Source organism: Podarcis raffonei, chromosome 7 (assembly GCF_027172205.1).
Source record: "Podarcis raffonei isolate rPodRaf1 chromosome 7, rPodRaf1.pri, whole genome shotgun sequence".
NCBI classification, from domain to species: domain Eukaryota; kingdom Metazoa; phylum Chordata; class Lepidosauria; order Squamata; family Lacertidae; genus Podarcis; species Podarcis raffonei.
In genome coordinates this window covers 85,252,134-85,279,444 of record NC_070608.1, presented here as the reverse complement: position 1 = coordinate 85,279,444, position 27,311 = coordinate 85,252,134, and the positions used below count along the sequence as shown (strand labels likewise).

At 46.7% G+C, this 27,311-nt stretch overlaps 1 protein-coding gene across 5 annotated transcripts in view; it reads left to right on the top strand.

The window, feature by feature from the left end:
• The window catches only part of ENOX1 (ecto-NOX disulfide-thiol exchanger 1), a 280,653-nt gene that overhangs the window by 149,401 nt on the left and 103,941 nt on the right, over nt 1-27,311 (top strand). For 3 of the 5 annotated variants that reach the window (XM_053397289.1, XM_053397286.1, XM_053397285.1), the window contains 2 exons: nt 23,342-23,456; nt 23,933-24,070. In XM_053397289.1, the coding sequence (XP_053253264.1) occupies nt 23,447-23,456; nt 23,933-24,070 (148 nt within the window). In that variant the 5' untranslated portion in view covers nt 23,342-23,446. The remainder of the gene's footprint in view (nt 1-23,341; nt 23,457-23,932; nt 24,071-27,311) is intronic. The other 2 variants (XM_053397287.1, XM_053397288.1) reach the window with 2 other exon arrangements.

Below are 27,311 nucleotides of genomic sequence, written 5' to 3'. Positions count from 1 at the left end.
TATAAGATAAGATAAGATAAGATGATAAGATATTCTCCATCCCACTAACACATTTAAAAGGCTGTAAAACATTAATTGGGACGCGGGTGGCGCTGTGGGTTAAACCACAGAGCCTAGGACTTGCCGATTCGAAGGTCGGCGGTTCGAATCCCGGCGACGGGGTGAGCTCCCGTTGCTCGGTCCCTGCTTCTGCCAGCCTAGCAGTTCGAAAGCACGTCAAAGTGCAAGTAGATAAATGGGTACCGCTCCTGCGGGAAGGTCAACGGCGTTTCTGTGCGCTGCTCTGGTTCGCCAAAAGCAGCTTAGTCATGCTGGCCACATGACCCGGAAGCTGTACACTGGCTCCCTCGGCCAATAAAGCGAGATGAGCACTGCAACCCCAGAGTCGGCCACGACTAGACCTAATGGTCAGGGGTCCCTTTACCTTTTAAAACGTTAAACATCCAAATGGCTGCTTGAAGAGAAACGTAATGAAGGTGTCAGGAAAAGCGTTGCACCAACAGGGGGCCACCACAGAAAATGCCATTCTTGTGCTGACATCCTCCAGACCTCTAATGAGAGAGGCATCCAAAGAAGGAGCAGCTGGATCTGGTCCACCTGTTCAAGAACCTTGCCCAAGAAGGAGAGATCAGCAACTGGCCAGTAGTTACCGGTACTTAGATTTTCCAAATCTAGGGAGTGGTTCTTAAGGAGTGGTCTTATCCCTGCCTCCTTCAAGGAAGCAGAGACCACCCCTCTTGCAGGGAAGCATCAATCACCTCCCTGGCCCAGTTAGCTGTCCCTCCCTGCTAGCTTTTATCAGACAAAGGGGCAAGGGTTCAGAGCGCATCCTCAAGCCTATCAGCTCATTCTCTTACAGAAAGGTAGCCGTGTTGGTCTGCCATAGTCAAAACAAAATTTTTTTTTCCTTCCAGTAGCACCTTAAAGACCAACTAAGTTAGTTCTTGGTATGAGCTTTCGTGTGCATGCACACTTCTTCAGATACACTTGAAACAGAAGTTGCCAGAATGTCCTGGGAGATTGAAGTGTTCTCCTACTGGTTTCTCTGTCTTGTGATTCTTGATGTCCGATTTGTGTCCGTTTATTCTTTGGCGTAAGGTTTGGCCAGTTTGTCCAATATAGAGAGCTGAAGGACACTGTTGGCATTTGATGGCATATACAATGTTAGACGATGAGCAATTAAATAGTCCCGAGATGGTATGTGTGATGTTGTTGGGGCCAGTAATGGTGTTGTCCGGGTGTATGTGGCAGCAAAGTTGGCATCTGGGTTTATTGCAGGCTCTGGTGCCAGTGTCCGTGTTACGTCTGGTTGTAGTATTATTGTGGGTTAGGAGTTGTTTAAGATTGGGTGGCTGAAGAAGTGTGCATGCACACGAAAGCTCATACCAAGAACTAACTTAGTTGGTCTTTAAGGTGCTACTGTAAGGAAAAAAATTTTTTTTTTTTGTTTTAGTTCATTCTCTGTTATTGTTTCAGGATCATCTGCACAGAAACAGAGAAGCTGTAATAAAGCAGCCCTTTTTCATGGAACTCCTGAACTGGAACTGATGAAAATACTTGGGAAAAGGTAGAATTTTAAGTAAATAACTGTCACAATTGCATCTTGACAGTGCATTAAATGTTCTTTTTGTGCTTTTCACATTTCATTTATGGTGTACACTTATCTGATTGCCTTAGGTTACCTGTAGGTGGCATATATTAATGTCCCAGCGAAATTTCTGCACGAAGAATTTTTTTGGAAAAGAAAATGTCTTGCTTCAAAAAGTAAACATGCAAATCAGTGGAATGCATGCAAAGTCCTATATTTTTAGTTTCCTGATGTGAATTTGTTATATTGCGACCAGGGACAAAGCAAGTCTGGTCTGGGGCTATTAATTTGTGTAGGAAAATTTTTTAGGCAGTTAGCCAAGATTGATGTGAATATCTTGTAGTCTTGGTTTATTAATGAGATTGGGCGGTATGAAAAGTCCTATATTTTTGTAAACATAATTTTTTTATTTTTGTAAACAGAATTTTGTAAACAGAATTTATTCAAGCTACAATGTATGAAATGTGACTGAACACCCATGCTCCTCTCCTAGGATTTGTTGACAGACATAGTTTGAAATGCAAACATAAATACTTGAAACTGGTTCTCCCCCCAAAAAACCCAACACTGAATTCCTGTGAACATTTTATTGAGTGTAAGCGCAATTGTTTCAGTGAGACTGCCTAAAAATTTATATATGAATGAGCCATGAGATACTGAGAATTCCTGATTCTGTCCCACTTAAATAGTTTCACATAGAATCATAGAATTGTAAAGTTTTTTCTTTACAAAGTTGTTGCGGACGTATAACAGGATATTTATTAATGTGGCGCAGCTGCACACCTTACCACTCTTTCTTAATATGACCTTGGGAAGAATTCTATACGGTCATACCTCAGGCTGAAGTAGTTTCAAGTTAAGTATTTTTGGGTTGCGCTCCATAGCACCCCGGAAGTGACGGAGCACATTACTTCTGGGTTTCGCGCTCGCACATGCGCAGGCGCTCAAAATGGCATGCGCATGCGCGGAAGCGGCAAAATGCGACCCGTGCACACACAGACACACAGTTGTGTCTTACGTTTACTTCAGGATGCAAACAGGGCTCTGGAACGGATCCCATTTGTATCCAGAGGTACCACTGTACAGTCATACCTCTTGTTATGTTTGGTTCAGGTTACGTCTTTTCAGGTTGCGTCCCACGGCGGCCCGGAAGTAACGAGTTAGTTCCGGGTTTCGCCCCTCGTGCATATGCAGACGCTCAGAATGACATCACGCGCATGTGCAGAAGCGGCGAATTGCAACCCGCGGACGCGGGTTGCGTTCTGCTTATGATGCGAACGGGGCTCCGGAACAGATCCCGTTCACAACCAGAGGCACCACTGTATTAAGATCCACTGGGATGAGCGGGGTTAGGATGCAGCAGTTCTGCAGCTGAGCTCCTTCTTTATTGGATCAACCAGAGATATTCTGGATGTTGCCCCATCCCATCCCAGCTGGGATCCCAAGCCTGTTCACCTGAGTCACATGAACTGGGACCACAGCCAAAATTAAGCTAGCCAAAAGGGTGGTGTTCCTTGAGCACTGTTTTAAAGGCTTGCTTTTGCCCTCTGCCAGGCTTAAACTGACTCAGCCAGCCGTCGCCCGGCTCTTTAATGGAGTTTGGATATGCTGGCTTTATTTATGCTGGCTTGCTTTACGCCAGCTTCTTGTGTATAGGATTGCTGCCTTAATGTGCTACACAGCTAAAGATGCAGGGTTACTGTAATGGAATTGTGAGACCGAAAAAGACGCTCAGCCATTTACAGGTCTTTAAAGCTAACTATGCGTTACATAAAGGTCCGTATAGTTAAAGCTATGGTTGGACCATAAAGAAGGCTGATTGCTGAAGAATTGATGCTTTTGAATTATGGTGCTGGAGGAGACTCTTGAGAGTCCCATGGACTGCAAGAAGATCAAACCTATCCATTCTGAAGGAAATCAGACCTGAGTGCTCACTGGAAGGACAGAACATGAAGCTGAGGCTCCAATACTTTGGTCACCTCATGAGAAGAGAAGACTCCCTGGAAAAGACCCTGATGTTGGGAAAGAAGGAGGGTCCAAGGAGAAGGGGACAACAGAGGACGAGATGGTTGGACCGTTTTCTCGAAGCTACCAGCATGGGTTTGACCAAACTGTGGGAGGCAGTGGAAGACAGGAGTGCCTGGCGTGCTCTGGTCCATGGGGTCACGAAGAGTCGGACACGACTAAACAACTAAACAACAACAACATGTTTTACATGTGTGGGACACGGGTAGTGCTGTGGTCTAAACTACTGAACCTAGGGTTTGCCAATCAGATGGTCAGCGGTTCGAATCCCTGTGACAGGGTGAGCTCCCGTTGCTCTGTCCCTGCTCCTGCGAACCTAGCAGTTCAAAAGCACATCAATAGGTACCACTCCGGCAGGAAGGTAAACGGCGTTTCCGTGCGCTGCTCTGGTTTCTCCAGAAGCAGCTTAGTCATGCTGGCCACATGACCCGGAAAAACAGTCTGCGGACAAACGTCGGCTCCCTCAGCCAGTAAAGCGAGATGAGGGCCGCAACCCCAGAGTCATCCGCGACTGGACTTAGCTGTCGGGGTCCTTTACCTTTTTTATGCATTACATGTACCCACATACAGAGCCCCTTTAGGGAGCTCTTTAAAAAAGGGCCATAGGAAGCTGAGAAGGAGGGCTTAATGCCTGTAGGACATTTCTTCTAGGGAAAATTGCTTAAGAAGCTGTCTTTTTTGTTCTGCTGAAGGCAGAAAAATAGCCCAGAAGGAAAGAGTTAAGGAAATGTCAATCCTACCAGTGCTCTGCTCAGGATTCCAGTCTTCATTTGCTACTTTGCAAGAAACAAAACCAAAAGGAAGCCAGCCAGCGCTTCTGTGCATACATGTGCTTAATTTAAAACATAACTTGAGGAAGCTGCCTTCGCTCTCTCTTTACTAAACGTTTCTTTCCTAAATGTGACTGGGGCTAGATCTACATTGATCTGTAAAAACACTTAAAAAAACCCCCGTAATATCACTCTCAATGCAATTTTCCATTGATGATGGATTGCTGCTCTACAGTGCCCCCTGGTGCCACATTTTTATAAAGCATTTTAACGTTATAACTGACCAGTGTAGATTATTCCTAGGTAGAATCTCATTAGTCAAGGGGAGTAGAGTCCTCCAGATGTTGTTTTACCTCAAATCCCACCTGTCCCCACTACCAGTTGACCAGGGATGATGAGAACTGGGGTCCAGCAAAATATGGAGGGCACCATGTTGAGAAATGTTGCCCCAGACGCTTTTGCCTCCCTTCACCAATTGTTTAAAAAAATGGGTCATGTAAAACATGAACAAAATGCTGTGTATGATTTGAATATTATTATGGTGAAATTTCTTGATTATGTACTTGTGTAGTGCATAATTTTTATTTCCCCCCTCCAAATCTCTGATATTGAAAATTTACCCCTTTTATCGCCCTGCCCTCCAGCTCTTTGCTCAAGTTTGTTTCAGGCAAATTATTGTTCGTAGTCATCACTTGTAGAGCAGGATAAATGTACTAGCCAAGAAACTAGCCAGTTTCTTTCAAACAAATGCATTTGTCATGGGGTGATTGTTGCGTTACAGCTTCTACATCCTGCACAATCTTTTTTGAGCGATCACACAAATGGACACAGTAAAAATAAATTGCGTGCATATATTGCGTGAGTTCAGTTTGGTGCCGAACGTTTTATACAGGTGGAAACGGAGCAGGGGGGAATTTAAAATGGGGATGGGTTTGGTGTTGTCTCCGTATTCTTACAGAATTTCTAGGTTTTTAAAGAAAATATACAATAGCATTTGTTCTTGCATTATGTAGTCAGGCCTCAAATAATTGAGGGCCTGAGGAGGAGTTGCATCCTGCTCATCTCTTTCAATATGCTGAAAATTGGAATTACTGTTTACCGTCTTTTTCGCACCATAGGACGCACTTTTTCCCCTCCAAAAATGAAGGGGAAATGTGTGTGCGTCCTATGGTGCGAATGCAGGCTTTCGCTGAAGCCTGGAGAGCGAGAGGCATCGGTGCGCACCGACCCCTCTCGCTCTCCAGGCTTCAGGAAGCTATCCGCAAGCCTTGCAAGCCCGGCGGGAGTTCCCGCGGGCTCACAAGGCTTGCGGGCAGCAGCCTGCAGCCCCGGCGAGTGTCCGCAAGCCTTGCGCGGCCGGCGGGAGGTCCCGCCGAGCGCGTGAGGCTTGGGGCGGCAGCCTGCCGCCCGAAGCACGGGGAGCCCTCCGGAGGGCTCCCCGTGCTTCGGGCGAGTGTCTGCAAGCCTCGCGCGCCCGGCGGGAGGTCCCGACGAGCGCGCGAGGCTTGGGGCGGCAGCCTGCAGCCCGAAGCATGCGGAGCCCTCCGGAGGGTGCCCCGTGCTTCGGGCAGGTGTGCGCAAGGCTTGGGGCGGCAGCCGCGGCTGGGGGGGGGAATAATTTTTTTTTATTCATTTCCCCCCCAAAAAAACGAGGTGCGTCCTATGGGCCGGTGCGCCCTATAGAACGAAAAATACGGTATTTCTCATGCTGGGCTGCTGTTCTTCTTCCCTTTCCTTGGACTGATTCCTTCTTGTGTGCATTTCTGAGCTTTCTCCGGAGTCCTTCTTGCTGACTTCCTCAGTGCCCACACATTTTCATTTCCTTCTCTCTCACTTCCTCTTACTCCCCCCCCCCCCCCGTAAAATGTTAAACCCCAGGGGGCCCAAGCCTGTTTTTTTATCATCAACCCATCCAAAGACTCTTCTTTCTTCTATCTAACTTATCTATATTTATAAGGTTACTTCTTCTCAAAGGCAAATTTGCGTCTGGCTAATGCCTTTCCTCAGCAGTCTTTCGGAAGCAATGATAAATAGTGCGCCGTGTTAAACCTCCTGCTGATCTTCAATGGTTGCTGTTTTGTCAGCCTTTAGGTTGCAAGCAATGAAGGATAAAGGATGGACATGAGGTTTCTAGGCAGATAATCTGATAATCTGAATAACTGCATTGGGGCCCTGGTAACACATTGAAATCCTGATTTATCAGTGAAGCAAACACAGTTCTGAGAGTTAAGAGCCAGTCCTGTGCATGCTCACTCTGAAGTAAGAACCACTGGTTTTGGTGAGACTGTTGTAAACAAAAAATGCCCTTTTCCCTTATGGGGTATCCAAGAGCCCATATAGAGTCCTTACATAGGTTCCCTATTGGTAGGGGAGAATAACAGAGGCCAACCAGAGAATATTGAGAAGCAAAGCAGCTAGTAAGCTTGATCTTTATTGATCTGTTGCAACAGGGTGCTCTCCTCACACGCAGGAAAGGAGGAGGACCCAGAAAAATGGTGTGCAAGGCCTTATAAAGACTTTTTGAAATTGCCACCCTGTAGATCAAGACCATAGGGACGCGGGTGGCGCTGTGGGTAAAAGCCTCAGCGCCTAGGGCTTGCCGATCGAAAGGTCGGCGGTTCGAATCCCTGCGGCGGGGTGCGCTCCCGTTGTTCGGTCCCAGCGCCTGCCAACCTAGCAGTTCGAAAGCACTCCCGGGTGCAAGTAGATAAATAGGGACCGCTTACTAGTGGGAAGGTAAACGGCGTTTCCGTGTGCGGCTCTGGCTCGCCAGAGCAGCGATGTCACACTGGCCACGTGACCCGGAAGTGTCTCCGGACAGCGCTGGCCCCCGGCCTCTTGAGTGAGATGTGCGCACAACCCTAGAGTCTGTCAAGACTGGCCCGTACGGGCAGGGGTACCTTTACCTTTACCTTTAGATCAAGACCACCCCTCAGATATATCATACCTACATCACAGAAAAGGCGGTCTAAACAGAAATTTAAATGTTGTTTTTCTCTTGTCCTTGTTTATCTCCTGTCTGGCAGGTTACTTGATTGGATTTCTTGGGTAGCCTGGCCAGTCTTACTTAGTTCCTGGGCCAGGTCACAGGCTCACACCCTATTCAAACACCCTTAAGACAGGATTTGTGAAGGAAAAGACAATGGGGAGGCTTTTCCATTTTGACCTTGCAGAGAAAAGATTTGGTCAGTTTAGGAATCAAAATGGTTCCAGGTTGGCCTTCCTGTGCTGATCTATGTATGTGCTTGGTTGGTACACTTATGAACATTACCATATATCTAAGACCATAAAATTCCTATCACAAGACTCACTCTAGAATTGAAATCTAGCAGTGAGAGGCTTCTTCCATCTGATGTATATTTCTCTGTTGCCTACCGTAACTAGGCATTTGCGGATAAAATCATTTGCATCAATTGTGGTCAGTAAAAATGCAAGGATGTATTCCTTGTAAGATTTCTGTAAGAATCTGGAGCTGGGGGACTTGTCCTCAGAGGCGTACCTAGTGGTTGGCGAAACCAACCCCCACTGGGGGCGCAGACCCAAGGGGTGTGTGTGTGCAAAAAATCACCCATCAAAAAATAAGGGACTTATTGATTCTGTGTTACATGCCCCTCCCCAAAAGTAATAAATAACCTTCCCATGTTTACAAGATTTTGTACTCTTATGTAGAATTTTTGGACTTCTCCTAGAGCAAAGCACCATTTATCCAGCCTGGAGTCAACAAGAAAAAGTGAGATTGTCTAATGGGGAGGAGGAGAGTCCCTGCAGCCTTTTGCTCCTTCCTTGGGTTTTGGGACTCCAGCAAGCAAAGTACCGTAGCTCTGGGAAGAGTTAAGGGGAAGGGGAGATGAAGGAAGCAGCAGCAGCACCAGATCCGTAACCCTATACTTGGGGAGTGGGTGGCGGGTGCGGGGGGGGGGCACATTCAGCCCACAGGGCAGGGGAAGCAGCAACTACTGTGGCTGGCAGAGTTGCAAGGCTGCCTTGCCTTTGCTGCAAAAGGAGCCCCTGCCTTTGAGGGGGAGGTGGTCTAAGAAGGTTATCAGCTGAGAACTCACAAGCAGGGCATCCCCTGGGTTCCTCCTTCTACAATTGGGTGAGCAGCATGTGTGCCTCTCTCTCTCTCTCTCTCTCTCTCTCTCTCTGTGTGTGTGTGTGTGTGTGAGCATGTGTAAGAGAGGAAATGGCGAGGATTTCTCCATCCCATAATCTACACGCCACACATTTTAGGCAGTTTGCAAAAAGGGATGGAGAAGTATTTATTTCATCATTTACCACATATCTCTTCCAAAGAGATCAAGGTGGTTGGTGCACATGGTTCTCCTCCTACCCATTTTGTCCTCACAACAACCCTGTGAGGTATAGGTTAGGCTGAGAGATGGTGAGTACAGTCATACCTCGGGTTACAGACGCTTCAGGTTGCATTTTTTCGGGTTACGGACTGCCAAAAGTACCAGAATAGGTTATTTCCAGGTTTTGGCAGTCGCGCATGCGCAGAAGCGCTAAATTGCACTTTGCGCATGCGCAGAAGAGCCAAATCGCAACCCGTGCTTGCACAGACGGGTTGCGAACATGCATCCTCCACGGATCACGTTCGCAACCCGAGCGTCCACTGTATCTCCAAATTCACCCAGTGAATTTCATGGCTGAGTGGGGATTTGAACCCTGTGATCTCCTGGATCCCTAGTCCATCATTCTCATCCGTTCTGTAGATGAATGAGCCAGTGGAGATTTTTTGCAGCTTTTGAATAGTTCGGAATAGTTTTCTGAAAGAAAGAGCAAGCTGTTTTTAAAGAGAGCCAAAGTCCATCTTGGACGCAGCAAAGGCATATGCTTATGTAGGAATCTGCTTCTCCAACTGTGGGCAGGTCCACCCTGGGGTTGTGGTGCACCTGGATGGCGAGTTTGAAGTTTGATGGGTCAGATCCTGACACAAGAAGTGCTTTGTTCGCCACCCCACTAGATGGGTAGATTGAATGCCCACTGGCTGTGGACTCTCAGTGATTCACATTGAATTTCGGGAGATGGCTAAACATTTACTATCCCATCATTCTAGTTCGATTTATGTAAAAAGTAATGCAAAGAGAAAGTAATACTCTTTTGTTATTACGGTTTCTGATACTGTTGTAAATAAAAATCTGCCCTTTTCCCTTATGGGGTATCCAAGAGCCCATATAGAGTCCTTACATAGGTTCCCTATTGGTAGGAGAAAATAACAGAGGCCAACCAGAAAATATTGAGAAGCAAAGCAGCTAGTAAGCTTGCTCTTTATTGATCTGTTGCAACAGGGTGCTCCCCTCACCGGCAGGAGAGGAGGAACCCAGAAAAATGGTGCGCAAGGCCTTATAAAGACTTTTGAAATTCCCATCCTGTAGACCAAGACCACCCCCAGAAACATTATACATACATCACAGAAGGAGTGTAACCTAAGACCACCCCTCAGATACATCACAGAAAAGGTGGTCTTGAAACAGAAATTTCAATATTGTTTTTCTCTTGTCCTTGTTTATTTCCTGTCTGGCGGGTTACTTGATTGGATTGCCTGAGGAGCCTGGCCAGTCTTTTGTAGTGATAAATACTTATTCAAACACCCTTAAGACAGGATTTGTGAAGGAAAGAGACAATGGGGAGGCTTTTCCACTTTGACCATGCAGAGAAACATTTGCTCAGTTTAGGAATCAAAATGGTTCCAGGTTGGCCTTCTTGTGCCAATCTATGTACGTGCGGTTATGAACATTGCCATACATCTAAGACCATAAAGTTCCTATCACAATACACAGAATTAGGAGTGGGTTGTCGAGAGTCTCCTCTGTTTAACTTCTAATTCAGAACTACCCCAGCGCACGGATTTTGGCATGCAGCAACTGTTGCTGTTTCTGAATCCGAGGGACCTTGAAGCTTAGAGGAGGAGAGGGCAGAACAAAATATTTGAAAATTGTTGTATTATACCATTACCTAATATCAATTACAAAATGCCCAAAGCTCATCACTTGAAGAAATCTTTACTAATCAACATGTCCTTAGAAAATAGACAGGTCAAGTGCTACCTGAGTATTGCTAGGTAACAGACTTGACATTTTTCTTCGTCTTGTGGCAGTTAAGGAGAGAAATGCTTAAAATACCATTTAAGTTGCTCCCTGTAGCGTAATTACAGCCTTTTCAGTAAGTGAAGTAATTTTTAAATTATAGATTAGTCCAGTCATTTAATTTGATGGGAACAATTGTGGTTAATTTTACAATTCCTTATGCTACCAAAACAGTGACAAAAATGGTTTTGTATCTGCCTGCCTTTGCTCTAAAATGTCTATTAAAACAGGTGGTTGGTTGTGTTTTTTTTTTTCCAAATTAGAAAAAGACAAAACTTACTTTTGTTGAACAAACTTCTTAAGAAAGATAAATGCAGGGAACACAGATCAAAAAAATGCATCTCATTCTGCTAGTACAGACTTGAGAATATGCAGGTAAAGCCATCTTGGAAATTTTGAAACGCTTTAACAAAAGGATTTGTGGGATGTGTGTGTTTGCTGTGTAGCACCTCCTATCGAAGACAAACACTGAGTGGTAATCCTTCTTTCTATTTGCCAATCTTATTTATTTATAAAAGTATTAATATATCACAAACTCATCTAGAAAACATCTAGATGGTATGCAGCCTATATAAAACTACAATAACCATAAAAGCAGAAAATGGGATAAGGAACTGGCCAGTTACATAAAATTCAACTGACTTAAAAGGTCTTTTGCAGTCAGATGTACAGGTGATCTATCCATAGTGGGCAAAAGCCAACAAGAATACAAATATGCTGTCAAATCTGCAGTTTTGTAATGCTGGTTTCAGTAGTGTTGAAAACTCCTCATAATCGTTGAATCCAATGTATATAGGTGTTTTTAAATCAATACGTTAATAGATTATCTGTTGTGGAATATCCTTTTCTAAATGCTGTTTGTTCATTGGGTTGATATTCATCTAATTCTTATTAATTTCTTGGTTAGTAATTATTTTGGTTAGCAATTTGTGTATATGCAACAAGAGGCTTATTCTTCTAGAGTCATTGGAGACTGAGCGCTTGTCTTTTGCCCAGTGGCGTAGCGTGGGTTGTCAGCACCCGGGGCAAGGCAAGTAATTTGCGCCCCCTAACCCGTGGATTTTAGCACTCGAGTGTGAGCGCGCCCCCCCAGATGTTGCGGCCGGTGCGGCCGGCCCCCCCTGCACCCCCCACGCTACGCCACTGGGGCTGGGGGCGAGCGAAGGAGCCAAGGACCCCCCCCAAAGGCTCAGCAGGAATTTATTAAATTTATTATTTGCGGAGCCCCCGTGGGCCGAGGCAGCCGAAGCCCCCTCCCCTCGGGCGCCTCCCCGCCCCCTCCTCTCCTTGGGCTGTAGGTGGAGCCCGCGCTCTGAGGCGCTCCAGATCCGGGCTTGGTGAGCGCCTCTCCTCCTCCCAGCCGGGTCCAGGGGCTTCCAGCCGCGCTCCGTCCTCGCCCCCCCCCCCCCGCGGCTGAGACTTGCGCTGAGAGCCGGAGCCAGTGGCGCCCCCTTCCGCCGGGAGACCCTCACCCGTCCGCCGGCTTCGTCTGGGAGGGTTTTGGGGAGGGCAGGGCGCGTTGAGGCCCCTCGGAGCTCTCCTCCCTTCCAGTCGGCAGAAGCAGCCGCCGCCTGTGGCTGGGCCGAGGGGATGGCGGCGGGGTGCGGAGGCTGCCCGTGCCCGGCCAGGCTTCGGTGGCGGCGTTGGCGCTGCTGCAGCGGCTGCTCCTCCTGCGAGCAGTGAGTGGAGTGCAGCTGCAGCGGCGGCGGGGGGCGCGCGCGCTAGGGCGCAAGGCTGGCGGTGGCGGCGGGGAGCCCGGCGGAGGAAGGAACTTGTCCCTTCCCTCTGGACTCGCGCCCCCCCCAGATGTTGCGCCCGGTGCGGCCGGCACCCCTGGCACCCCCCACGCTACGCCTCTGCTTTTGCCCATACTCCATACACCATCTGGAGCTTTTGCATTTTCTCCCCCTGGTTTCATTCTGAAAGTAAAAGCTCATTACAGATTGATTCTGAGTTATGCCTTTGTTTGCCTAGTTGAAAATAGATGTAAGTGGCCCCAGCAATGGGGTTGTATCCGCACTTGCCCAGTGATATTGTGGATGGGCATATACCAAAATCTTCTTCATTCACCTGGGGCATGGACAACAATGGAAAGGCATGGGTAACAATCAAGGAAGGGTTTTCAAATGCTTATCAAGTAACCACACACACCCTTGCGGATGGCAAGTTCTAGAACAGGGGTCAGCAAACTTACCGCGCCTCGGGCCAGTGTCTCCAGCGCTGATCGCGTGGCGGGCTGGAGGGCGGGGGAGCGCATGCCCATATGCGTGCGCACACGCTATTTCCGGCGCACTTCTGGGTCAGAGGAGCACCGGAAATAGCTTGTGCGCATGTGCACAGGCATCCTCCGACCAGGATGTGTACCGGAAACAACGCTTGCGCATGTGCACAACACTTGGGCATGCGCATAACACTTGCACATGCGCACAAGCTATTTCCGGTGCTCCTCCGACCCAGAAGTGGGCAGCCGCGCAGCACAGCGCTGGTAAGAGCGGGCGATGGCAGCGGGCGGCGGGGGTCGCTGTGGGCCGGATAAATGAGCCCCTCGGGCCTTATCTGGCCCGCGGGCCTTAGTTTGGGGACCCCTGTTCTAGAATCTAGACTGAAGGCAACTTGTTGAAGATCATCCTGAACGGTTCTGCATTGAGAAAAGCAGTGTTTTTGCTCTACAAAAGGATTAAAATATGCACAGAGACGGATTTGCATCCCGGAGCTGTGCTCCTTTTCTGTTTCACCTGTCTCATAGAATTGTAGAGTTGGAATGGAGACCAAGAGTCACCTAGTCCAACCCCCTTCAAAGGATGAATCTCAACCAAAATGTCCATGGCAGACGACCACCCAGCCTCTGCTTAATAGCCTCCAAGGGAGTAGAGCTCGCCACCTGAGAGAGACATTTCCACTGTGTAACAGCCAGACGTGCTATTTGGCGGGCTGGGGAATCACCCCCCAAATTTTCAAGGAAAACTAAGAGACTTTATGATGTATAAGATCCAGTCATGGATCTCCTAACATTTTAGTTTTGTTTCAAAGCAGCTACAGAGTGTTCCACTTCTGACTGCAGCAGTGGCTGTAGGTGAGAAATTGTTTCACCCTTTCTTGTTGTGCTGTTTTCCTTTCCTGCAGGGAAGGGGGCAAGAGTACACACACATCCTTATACGGTTAATAGCGGCTTTTGTGAAGGGGTATTTAACTGGGAGAAAGGCAGCAGAGGACTGGTTAAAATACCCCCTGCCAAAGGCAGCCTCTCCCAATAGCTGCCTTTTGTAAAATAATATTTTTTATATATAAAATCAACAACCACTTATTTCACATATAGTTTGACCCTGAATCTGGAGAGAGGGAGGAGGGTAGAACAAGCATTCATAAAAGTAGAGGTTTCTCCCTGGTCTTCAATGTGTGTGCGCACACTTGAGACTCCCAACCCCTGTTGTTTTCCTCCTTCTCCCTCCCTAGCAAAATCTGCTTTTGGATGCTACCTGTGTCTGTTCAGTGAGTCAACTAATGGCAGGTGCCTCCTTTGTAGGCTGAATGCTCGAAAGAATAGGCTACGAATTTGCCGTGTCTATTTTACTCTTCAGGAATCAATTGCAGCAGTAGCGGTAACCTCGTGAGGTGAAGGTGATACTGAAATGAAACTGTTGTTCCCCTTCCGAATTGCCATCTGCTTCTCTTATGGTACATTGAATTTCTGTTCTGCGTCTCAATTTAATTACAGTACATTTAACACAAACATGACCTGGTTCAAACAGATATTGTAGGCTTTTACACCCCGCAGCATCTCTACCTGCCCTGTAGCACAGCCTAACGCTTTCCCAACTCCTTGCACATTTTTCAGACAGTTTGCATGTACAGTGATACCTCTGGTTGCGAACAGGATCCGTTCCGGAGGCCCATTCGCAACGTGAAAAGCCCACAACCTGAAGCGCCATATCTGCGCAGCGCGATTTGGCGCTTGTGCGCATGCGCAAAGCGTGATTTAGCGCTGCGGCGCATGCACGAGCGGCGAAACCCGGGTGTAACCCTTTCTGGTACTTCCGGATCACCGTGGGACAGAATCTGAAAAAATGTAACATGAAGCAAATGTAACATGAGGTATGACTACAAGCACTGGCAGAGGAAGGGGACGGGGGGGGCGGGCTGCCCCATGTGCCATCAATGAGGGGGGTGACAAAATGCAACTCGACACTGCCTGTGGAACCGAGCACGGCTGAGTTTCATCGTGATGCGTCCCCTTCCCAGCGACCAGCCAGGCTCTCCCTGCCCGTCCTGTCCATGTCCCGCCCTTGCCTCATGAGCAGCAGAACAGCTTTGAGCATAGCTGTCAACCGTCCCTTATTTGGCGGGAAAGTCCCTTATCCCAGCACCGTGTCCCGCTGCTTTCCCTTATTGATGATGTTCCTTAAATTTCCCGGGTTTCAAAGGCAGCAGCTCCTCTCCCTCCCTCCCTGTCGGCCAGGGAGGAGGGAGGCTCCAACTGTGTTGCTTTGCTGTGTTGCTCACCCAATAAGGAGTCTAAGAACGACTGGGGGCTGGAGCTTGCATGCCTTGTGCCAGTCACATTGGCCGTGTTGCCTGGGGACTCGTCTTTGCTCAGCGCTTCCCAGTGGAGAGGTGATGGTGGTTTTTCTTGCTGCATCCCCTTTGCTGGGTTGCTGCGCTGTGGGAACCACCACTTGAGGCTTCGTTTGGCTGCTGGTTGACTAAAATCCCTTATTTTGGCTGCTGATCCCTTATTTTCGAGGCTGCTGGTCCCTTATTTTCAAATCTGTAAGTTGACAGCTATGGCTTTGAGTGCGGCTGCACGCACACACTGAGGGGGTGACATTCAGCACGCCGCCTGCCCATGACTCCCAAGCCTACCCCAAGCTGTCGGTGGAAGGCGGGGAGCTGCGCTGCTTTGCTGGTGGCCTTCCCCTCTTCCCCCTTCGTTTTGACAGCCCGGGGGAGGCTTGAGAGTCGCGGGCGGGCTGCGCGCCGTTGCCCCCGCACTCCCGGGCTGCTGGAGGAGGGCAGAGCGCGGCTTTCTTTGGTGGGGGGAGGGAGGGAGGGGGAGAAGGCAGGATCTACATCAAATAGCTGCCTGCACAGCTTTCTTTGATGGGGGTGGTGGAGGGAGGAAGGTGGAATTTCCATGTGGGAGGGTGAGAAAAAAAATTCCACGCCGGGTACCATCTGACCTTGCTATGCCACTGTGTACAAGGGGCTGAATCGGTGGATTGTAAGAGCTCAAGAGAGCCCTGTTGGGATGGCCCTTCTAGTTTGTCAGCAGATTCTGCCCAAGGGCAACTGCTGTTTGTGATTCAGAAGTGAGAAGCACATTTTGGGGGGGTAAAGACTACGCAGGTACAGAAGACTATCCGTGTACAGCAAGAATTACCATACAGCAGCAGCACATAGCGAGCCTACTTTTGAGCGTCAAGCACAGGACTAGCCTACTTAAAGCATATGAAAACCTCAGCTGCATAGCTAGCCTACGCAAAGTCTGATTAGCTACTGTATTTTTTGCTCTATAAGACTCACTTTTTCTCTCCTAAAAAGTAAGGGGGAATGTGTGTGTGTCTTATGGAGCGAATGCAGGCTGCGCAGCTATCCCAGAAGCCAGGAACAGCAAGAGGGATCGCCGCTTTCACTGCACAGTGATCCCTCTTGCTTTTCTGGCTTCTGGGATTCAGAATATTTTTTTTCTTATTTTCCTCCTCCAAAAACTAGGTGCGTTTTATGGTCTGGTGCGTCTTATAGAGCGAAAAATACAGTAAGTCTGGTTACCATTTGGAGGTGTGCACACATAATAGTACAGGAAGAAACAAAGGCTAAGAGGGTAAAGCTAAGCCCTCCTGTTGGAGTACCCTCGTCTCACCAGTGTGCCCAACTTTGGTTCATGGGATGTCAGGCAAATGTAGGCCCAGTAACAGCAGCCTGAGCAAACTGTAAAATGAAAAGTAATGATTTTTTTAAAAACACAGATTTTGTCTGAGAAGACAGAAGCTTTGCACGCTTATGTAAAAGGCATACCAAGAAGATAAGCACTGAGCTACTGAGAGCTTTGCAGCTGGGTTGCTTGCCATTGACAGCTGAGAAATGCCTTTTTATGTTAGCTAGACAATTGCTCTTGGGAGATGCCTCTGTGGCAGAAAGTGAGAAGGTGCTGCAGGGAACACATAACAGGATCCTTCATGTGATATGCAGATCCGGCTGCTGAGTAAACACTTCGCAGGAGAGACAGCAAGAGGTACCTTAAATCACTGAATAAAGTTCCAGAGATTTTTGATTTTTAAAAAAATCATACCCAGGAATAGGAAAAATACAGACAACTCGTGAGTCCCTCCTCTCCATTTTTAAATTAAGTTTTAGCCTAAGCTTTTAACTGTGATTCACTGTTGGATGACTTGTCCTTTACTTCAGCTAATTTTCTCTGGCGATGGATAAACATTGCTGGGTTTTGTTTTGTTTCTGGAGCATTCAGAAGAATTTTGAGAAATAAAAAGGACTGCTTGGCTCAGGACAGAAAAGTGAGATTTGAGGCAGTTGTGAAATTTTACTTAGTTCTTAGAGCACAGTAACATCCAGATCTCAGGATTGTAGCCTTGAAAATTTACTATTTTGAGCTTCACTACAAACTCAAAAACATTTGACAGCAACATGTAGAGTTCTACTTAATTTATTCATCCTGATGCAGGTATATGCTACTGATCATGCAAGTGTGCACTACTGCAAGTCCTGCATTGCAGAGTATAATGCCCCCGTTCATTCCTTAATTTTTTAAAAATGCAAATCAACCATATTTCAAATAGAGTATGCATTCTTAAAGAGAGAGAATGAAAGTATGCTTGCCCTTACCTGGCACAGTGGTGTTGCAGACTGGTGCTGCCAGCCCAACACAACCCAATGATGGGTGCCCCTTTGGGCAGCAGCCACAAGCTATCAGAGAATAGAGTGGTACTATTAGTATTGTTATTATTACTATTATTAATCTGGCCTAGGAAGGCATCGTCCAAGCCTTCAGTCTTTCTTGGAGGTCTATAGCAGACCCTCACAGTAAGGTCTCTGTTGTTTCCCTCTCCTGTAATTTTTACCTATATACTCTTGATCTGCCTTCCATGTTCCAGGTCTTGGATCTCTTCACAAGTGTATTCATCCTTTACATATAGTGCGACTCCTCCTCCCTTCCTGTTTGATCTATTCCTTTGGAACATTCCACTCATGAGTTTCATCTCACTAGTTTTCAGTAATGTCTACTAAATCATATTTGCCATCCTGTATTAAAAGCTCTAATTTGTCTTGCTTGTTTCCCATTCTCTGTGCATTAGTATAGAGACAACTGAAACCAAGAGTCATTTTTTCCAACTGCTTTCTTCTTGTAGTTTCCTGCCTTTTAGCAGGTTTCTGGAGCACCACCTCAGTTTTCTGTGCATCAGTGAAGCTCTTATCCCCAGTACCAAGTTTTCCCATGTCTCCTTACCCCTTAGGATTCAGTTTAAAGCTCTCCTGATCAGGTTTGTGAGACTCATAGCAAGCACAGTATTGCCACCCACTGTGAGGTGCAACCCATCTCTTACCAGGAGTCCTTCCTTTCCCTTCTGTTTTTTAACAGAGGCTTTTGTATGTATTGTATTTGGAACGCTAAAGAGAGAAACCAAAATGTTTATTTCATATTCAAAAGGAATCAAAACATAAATCCAGCTACTGGTGATGCAAAATGATACAGCTATTTTCCCCGACAGGTGACAATAACCACCTGACAGTTCTTCTATTCCAGTGCTATGTTTTCTGCAATCATATTTATTCATAGCTGTTCCATCCAGAATTTCCACCTCTGGATTGGGACCCATGACGATAAGTAAGATGAACATGTGAATGCCATCCATGGGCACAGCATTGCTTCCAGTGGCCTGTTTATCTGGTGCACAAGTGAAACTGGATTGTGGCAAGTGTGTTCTGTTTGTTTTGTGTCAAATCGGTATTTGACATGCTTGGCTTGGGTTATATTAGTTACTGTAGGTATGCCATTAGCCCAGAATTTTCGAAATCTTGATGGAAAACATACATGTAAAGAGACACAAATGTACATGGCAAAGCCCCTGGTGGTTTCTATTCCAAAATTATTGTTTCAAGAGAGTTTGGGGTGAGTGAGGGAAATGTGTTTTTCTCTCTGGGTTCTGTTCAGACTTCTTGTCTGTTAAATGAGAAAACAGTATAATTTATTCAATGAGCATCCTTTACCTTCAAGATTGGAGAGTGATGCACATTTTAGAACCAACTTCTAGGCAGAATGAAAAATGGAGACATAGTTATTGAGATATGGTGGCATTTTGTATATGTGCAACGACGGGATCTGGTTTTTTTTTTTTTTATCACCAGCACAGCGGCCAGCAGGCTTGCAAACTTACTTCCCTCTGGGTGATGATTTTGTACTGCATATGCTTTTGTTATCACTATACTGGACTTTCATAATGCATCATGTTATGGAATTCCAAATTGTGCTATTTTTAGATGCAGGTTTAGTCTGACTGCAGCTGCCAGCATGATAAAATAAAAATAAAAAGAGCCGCACATTTGACGCATCTTAAGCGCATCCACCAATTAACAGTGACCAGGATTTAGTTTAAAATAGTGCTGGAATAATATTTAAAGGAGCACTCAAGGCAGCAGCTATTTATCTTGCAGGTTGTTGTTTTGAGACTTTTTATGTCTTCCTGTGTTCTGCTTCTTGAAGGAAGTTTGACTTACATCTACATTATCAGTGCTTTATTCAGAAACTGGGGCAGGGATACAGCATGTTGGGCTTTGCTGGAATTGAGAATAACACATCAACACATAACTTGCTGAGAACTAAATTGCTATTTTGTCTCTGGAATTATGAACACTCTCTATAGATGGTGCATACCTGTTGCCTACATTACAATATTGGCAAAAACTGTATAGCCCTGTGCTTAGCTAGGCCATCGGGGGTAGGTTGAGCTTTCGCGAGTCATAATGATAATGATTCTCTGGCAAATTGATGCATGCTACTTGCAAATGGAACATGGTTAGAAGCTATTTCCCTGGGGATGCCATGATGGACAAAAACTGCTCTCAGCTTTGCCACTTCCAATCTGAATCTTATCCCTCAAGGGCCAATAATGAGGTGAGTGGAGACCCAAAGATTGGCTCATTCCTAAATCAAAGACGCTGTTAGGTGGTGAGTTAAGGGAGCCAGAACCTCAGGATGTTTGCGCTGGGCTCCAGATCAATCCTCTCGTCTCCCATTTTGCATTTATACACTTTGTTTAACAGGGCAGGTGGGTGCTATACAAAGCCACTTGCCATCTTAATTTGCCCAGAGGTACTTCGTTTAGATTTAGTATGTACATAAGCAGCAGTTGTTGCCGATAGATTACAGGCAGGCAGAGGCCCCAATCCACATATACTATACTGGCCCCAGAAAATCTTGTTGATACCTCAGCAAGCTGCCAGCAAGAGCCAGTTTCTTTTTCTTTTTAATCTCTGAAAGCCTGAACTAAATTGGTGGGTGAAATTTTGTTCATGGTCCTGTGCCCAGAATCATTTGAGTACCCATAAATGTCCTCACCCTGGAAAACTCAGAATATTCCCTTTTCACTTTATTAAGGAGACTTTCTGGATTCACACTGGGCTTGCCAACTCTCAGCCAAGAGCTCAAAAGTGTGGCCACCTGCTGGTCTTCTGGCCTGTTGAAGTAATACGGAGGTGGATGGGTGAATTGAGCGACCGAGGCCTTGGCTTGTGGTTGTCAGCTGACACAGTCCCGTTGAGTCTTCATTTCATCCTGAGAGCTTTGGTTGAAGCCTTTGCTTTCTATAAAAAACCAGCAAGGTAAAAGCTGTGAACTGCGCCGCATTTCTAGCTACAGGCCAAATGCTTTATTCATAATGCTGCAGAACGTTTGTTTAAAGAGTAACTAACACACTGTTTGTGACTCTTGTCCTAAAACAGAACATGCTGTTGGCTTATGGTGGTTACATTCTACAGTGTGTTCCCCTTGCAGGCATGCTGATGCAGATTTAGTTTTCTGCCACAAAGAGGAATATAGGTACCTAATTTACAAAGGTTCGTCATTCTTTACTTCAAGGCTGACCACTCACCTTTGCTAGGGATCATTTACCCTAAGCCCAGACATCAGCTCAGCAGCGACTGGGGACACATTGACTCGGCTGGGTTGTAATTTTGAACCTTGCTCTTTCCCTAACAATAGGATCTGTACAGCACAAATTTAGGTAAGCATGACATTACACATGTGCAGAGTGTCATTATCTCCATACTGAAGATCATTTGTTACTCTCTGCACATCTGTGGTCCGAGAAAGAGCTTCTGCGTAAGAGAATTCAAGTACGATTTTCAGACAAGATTGACTCTGTCCCTCTTATTTAGAAAAACGCCCGTTTATGTTCAGTGGCACTTACTCCCAAGAAAGTGTGCATAGAATTGGTTGGTGGATGATAATAAAAAGCTTGATGTCCCCACCACAAACCTAGCCTTTGGTCCTGAAACAAAAACCAGTGGGACTGATAAATTAAAAATACAATGGCAGGATTAGGTTTTCAGGACAGCACTCTGAAAGTAGGAATCTAAGGCTGCAATCCTCAGCACACAGGTGTGACCGAATTCAATATAATGGAGCTTACCACAGAGTCAATACATACAGGGATTGGACTGAACTTTCAGGCAAAAGATCGGCTTGCTTAATTATTCCATTGAAATCAACAGGAGTTGAAATGCTTTAATTGATATCAAGGTCACCTCTTTTTCTGCCCCAGCCCTGTAAGTTTGACTCTGGGGAGGTTCAAAGGCATCTATGTGAGCAAATGCAGCTTCACTGACTTCGTTTAGGCTGCAGGTGAAGAATGTGTGTGGATCTGGTTTTTCACTGAAATGGTGCATTTGAGGAGACACTTGAAGGAAAAGAAAAATGTGTAACAGTAGCTGCAAGTTGGTATTTTGGAGAATGGAGTGAAAAATAAATAAATCTTCTCCTGAATTGAACTTCCAAGAACTTTCTTTTGACAGACTGGGGATGAGAATCCCTTTGAGGATGCAGATCCATTGATCCCAATCCACTTCTATCAAACCGATCTTGTTGCTTTTAAAAAGCCCTGCTATAGAGTGGGACTTGCAGCCAAGGCCGTCTTAATCATATCCGGCACCGTGGTGCAAAGATTCCTCTGGCGCCCGCCCGGCAACTCGCAAAACAAGGGAGGAGGCGGTGGAAAATGTCCTCTGCCTCCCCCACCGCCTCGATCCCTGGTGTGGTGGCGGTGATCAAGCAGGAAAACGTGCTGGCGGACATGCTCTCCGGCGTTGGGGCGCCCAAGAAGGCAGCCCGGGAAGGCTGTGTGCCACCTTTGTGGTGTAGTGGTATAGTGTGGTGTAGTGGTTAAGAGCGGGAGACTCGTAATCTGGGGAACTGGGTTCGCGTCTCCGCTCCTCCACATGCAGCTGCTGGGTGACCTTGGGCCAGTCACACTTCTCTGAAGTCTCTCAGCCCCACTCACCTCACAGAGTGTTTGTTGTGGAGGAGGAAGGGAAAGGAGAATGTTAGCCGCTTTGAGACTCCTTCGGGTAGTGATAAAGCAGGATATCAAATCCAAACTCCTCCTCTTCTTCTTCTTCTTCCGCCAGGATGCAGAGGCTTGGGAGGGAAGCAGCTTCCACTCTGAGCCTCTGCGGGGATCGCTCTCCACCTGCGGAGACTTGGGGAGGAAGCTGCACGTCCGCCAGCCATATAGTTGGCAGGGAGCAGCTGGCAGACGTGCAGGGAAAGGGGAGGCTGCTGGCAAAGCCATTCAGCTCCCCACTGGCTAGGGTGCCCCTGAGAGGCCGGCGCCCTGGCGTGACACACCACTGAGACCAATGGGAAAGACTGCTCTGCTAGGAGCCAGATCCTATGAATGCTTACCCAGCTGCAAGTCCTACTGAGTTGAAAGGGATTGGCAGCCTGATCCTATGCAGGCTTACTCGGAAGTAAATTCAAAGGGATTGCAGCTTGATCCTAGTTCAACTCCACACTGTTTCACAGGTCCCTTCCACTGCTGCCTCCTCCCTCCCGCCCCCATCAACCGCTGCTCCGGAGGAAGGAGAGCTCGGAGCCTGGTCTGCCGCCCCTCTCTGATCTGCCGCTGAAGTGTCCACCTCAGCCAGGCCTATGGTACAGCCGGCTCTGCACCACACCCTTTCTTCCAGGGCTTAAGACCTGCCAGGCTCAGTAGTAAAGCTGGATGGGACCCAGCTGAGCAGGGATGCGGGAGATACTCCAGTGTTAAATGCCGTGGGCTTTACAACTGGATGCAGATGCCCGGGACTGCACTGTGCAGGTTTTGATGCAATACAAATATCATTACGATGCCAGCGTATTTAAAAAGAAACTGGCCGTCGGTCAATTGTGTGGCATCCCATCCTCAACTCTAAAGGATGTTAAAAGTTATCCCAAGGTGGTTTTCCCTGCCTCCCTCCCCCCTTACTGTGCTTAGCAGGCAACAGTTTTCTTCAAGCTTTCAGTATCAATTAATATTTAACTTTAAAAAAAAATTCATTTGTAGCCTCAAGTCCGCCCATCCAGTGTAAGCCAGCTCGCTAAGGCGGCTGTGCAGGTGCTGATAAGACGTAAACTGCTGAGAGGTTGCTCAGCCCAGAGGCTGCGCATTAAACAAGTTATTATATAGCACTATTTGTTCTGTTCTCAGGCAGCAAAGTAGGGTGGGTGGGGGCTGTTGCCTTAACATCCTTTCTGATGCCTTCGAAAGGTGCGTGGTCAAAACTGCTCTGGAGACCCAACTTGCACTGGAAGGTGGATTGCCCATCACAATCTGCCTTGAAGAGATATTTTAAAGCAGTATTTAAATTGTTTCTTTTTCTTCCAGAGCATATCCATTCCAGGGATGAAGAGCGCTTACATTTCAAGATGTTAAAACAGTAGCAGGTGAAGAAGTGAAAGTGGAACAAGCTGAAGAAAACCTTCTAGAACCATGGCCACAGGTGAATGCCTCCATGTGATCATCAGTGGTGTTTTGTGTTTGATTTTATTCATTGCCTCAGCGCTGGATTTCAGCGTTTCTGCTCTTAATCAGAATGGGCTATCTCCCTGAGATTTGCCATCTTGACCTGGCTCTTTCTTCCTGGCACCTTGCTAATGTCTTTATTTTGGTGCGAAACTGAAAAGCATTCTAAATTGGTTATTCTTGCAAATGCATCAATGTCCTTGGGATTTTGTTTCCATAGGAACCTTTGCCCTTATTGGATTAGGTTTCTTTGTGCACTGGTTTTTGTTGGTTGGCTGCTGTGCTGCAAGTTTCCCCACAGATGATCAGGAGAGAATGACTAACAAGAAGTCCTAAAAGCCCTACGCTGCAGCAGTCGGACAGATTATTATTTTTGTTTTTTGCTAATTTTCAGTTTGTCATCCTTGATTCTTTGATTATGAACTAAGAAGGTGTTTTTACCCCCTCCTGCAGCAGCAGATGGTGTGGGCAGCATAGCTATAGATACCTCGCAACTTAACATGTCAGTCACTGAGCCAGCAGCCTGGGCAACTGCAATGAATAACCTGGGGATGGTTCCAGTGGGACTGGCTGGACAACAGCTGGTGACGGGTAAGATTTTCATTGAGATCTGTTGCACTGGTTTGTGGATTTTTTTAGAACCCTAAGATAAATGTCTAATTGTTTTCTGAAGGTGCATGCTTCTTTTTTCAGTGTGCTTCTGGAACACAAGGCATAGGTTCCCTTTCTTAATATTGTGAAGAAAGTGTTTAATCTCTTGGTATTAACAGCCATCTAATCCACGAGACATCTTAAAGTTGGTGGAAGCTGACAAAAGCCCTTGGGGAAATTTGAATCTTTAAAGCCTCCAAATAATCTCTAAGACCTGTTCTGCATTGAATCCGAAAGAGAAGCCTCATAACAGATATATTTAACATTTTTAAAAGCTACCTCCCCACCCCCACATGGAAGCCTTTGCTAATATTCTGCCAAGGAGCAGCATGGGAAATTGGCTAAAAGCTTCTGCAGAGAGAGGATGAGCATTGTTAGGCTGACACAAGAAAGTACAGCTATAAATAGAGACGTTATAAAAATCTGAATCCCAGATACCTGCCTACAGCATCAGGTGAGTGGACCTGAGAAAGAAACCCTTTTCTTATTCACTCTTCACTGAGACCTTTTTCATCACACGGTAGCCTCTGTAGCTTGACATTCCACTAGTGTCTTCTGCAGGAAACACGAGGGAGGTTGAAATCTCTCGACCGACAGCAGTCCCATAATGGGTTCCTGCAGCACTCACCTCTCTCCCTGCACACATTCCCGTACTTGGCATTGCACACGTCCCCTTTATACTTCGTGCATTTACTGCAATACACCTTGGCTCTTTTAACATCCCCAGACTGCATGACTTCAGTTGTGAAGTGCTTTTGAGTTTCCAGTAAAGGGCAATCAGAAGGAAGATTTTCATTTCTGGCTCTCTGACTGCTTATGAATGGGTTTGGGTTCACTGGGAGAAGAATGAGAAGATCAGGTTCTTGTCCCACTAGCATCTCCAAGTGACAAAGCTCTTGGGTACCAGGCCTGGGAAAACACTCCTGTCTTACACTTTCATAAAGGTAAAGGTACCCCTGCCTGTACGGGCCAGTCGTGTCCGACTCTGGGGTTGCGCGCCCATCTCGCTTAAGAGGCCGGGGGCCAGCGCTGTCCGCAGACACTTCCGGGTCACGTGGCCAGCGTGACAAGCTGCATCTGGCGAGCCAGCGCAGCACACGGAAACGCCGTTTACCTTCCCGCTAGTAAGCGGTCCCTATTTATCTACTTGCACTTGACGTGCTTTCGAACTGCTAGGTTGGCAGGCGCTGGGACCGAGCAGCGGGAGCGCACCCCGCCACGGGGATTCGAACCGCCGACCTGACGATCGGCAAGTCCTAGGCACTGAGGTTTTACCCACAGCGCCACCCGCGTCCCTACACTTTCATAGAATCATAGAATTGTAGAGTTGGGGTCACCTACTGCTGATGGCCATCCAACCTCTGCTTAGAAACCTCCAATAAAGGAGAGTCCATCACCTCCCAAGGAAGACCGTTCCACTTTTGTGGCGTTTGCCCGTTCTTTTGGAAATGTCTGTACAGGGGGAGAGAAAGGGTTAATAGGTAGACCAATAGAAAAGCCCAGAGGCGGAGCCTACCTGTTTTAAAAAAGGCTTAGCCAGAGGTTTAGACAGCTGGGGGGAAAGCAGTTGGGAAAGGAGTTGGAAGACAGATGGAAATAGAGAGACAGTTAGACAGGTGGTTCTTGTGTGAAGGGAGGTAGAAGTGTTAGAGACAGGATAAAATAAGACTAAGAGGGTAAAGGGTAACAGCGTTTCGAATGCATTTAAAGTTTATTTGTGTTTGCAATAAACTACAATCTTCGTTGTTAACTTGAGAACCAGACTAAGTGTTTTACCGGGGAGAACCTGGTTGGTGGCAGCAGATTAGTGGTGTACGGGTCAATAGTCCGTGAAACGACCGGGGGCTCCGTACGACTGTCAAACAGCTCTTACTGTCAGAAAGTACGTCCTGATGTTTAGTCGAAATCTCCCTTCTAGCCTCTGGAGCAGGAGAAAACAAGCTTGCTCCCTCTGCCATGTGGCAGCCCTAGAGATATTTGAAGATGGTTATCCTATCTCCTCTCAGTCTCCTCTTCTCCAGGCTAAACATACCCAGCTCCCTCAACTGCTCCTGATGAGGCTTAGATTCCAGAGCCTTGGTCATCTTTTGGCTGCCCTCCTCTGCACATATTCCAGCTTGTCAACATCCTTCTTAAATTGCGGTGCCCGGAACAGGACACAATACTCCAGGTGTGGTCAGAACCAAGGCAGAACAGAATTGCTGGGGAAACCCAGCCAGATGGGTGGGGTATAAATAATAAATTCATCATCATTACTTCCTCTCTTATCCAGAATCCAGAAGTACAATCTCTTATCCAGAAGTCCACACAGTTGATTGTTCATGCTAAGCTATGGTTTAGCTTAGACTTAAATTCAAACAAGTCGATGCATAAGGTTTATTTTTAAGAGTAGACTGATATAGCCAGAGGGTGAGACCAGAGAAGGAAATATTTTCAAAGTCATTCAATGGGTTGCTTCCAAGATTCTGCTTTAACAGTTGCTTGGATTTGTTGCTCTGGAATTATTGTTATTTATTTATAAAATAGCTGCGTATTGCTGTTCATAAAAGATATCAGAGCTGTTTACAACAATCATACATAAAACCCTACAATAAGAATGATATAAAAAATTAAGAACAGAGATCAACTATTACAGAAGGATATTTTCTTAACTATACGGACAAAGGTCCGTATAGATAAAGCAATGGTTTTCCCAGTAGTGATGTATGGAAGTGAGAGCTGGACCATAAAGAAGACTGATCGCCAAAGAATTGATGCTTTTGAATTATGGTGCTGGAGGTGACTCTTGAGAGTCCCATGGACTGCAAGAAGATCAAACCTTTCCATTCTGAAGGAAATCAGCCCTGAGTGCTCACTGGAAGGACAGATCCTGAAGCTGAGGCTCCAGTACTTTGGCCACCTCATGAGAAGAGAAGACTCCCTGGGAAAGACCCTGATGTTGGGAAAGATGGAGGGCACAAGGAGAAGGGGACGACAGAGGACGAGATGGTTGGATAGTGTTGTCGAAGCTACCAGCATGAGTCTGACCAAACTGCGGGAGGTAGTGGAGGACAGAGGTGCCTGGCGTGCTCTGGTCCATGGGGTCACGAAGAGTCGGACATGACTAAACGACTAAACAACAACAATTTTCTTAGTTGGCAGCATGAGTTTGGTACCACAGAAAGGTTTTCAATAGGTGCTT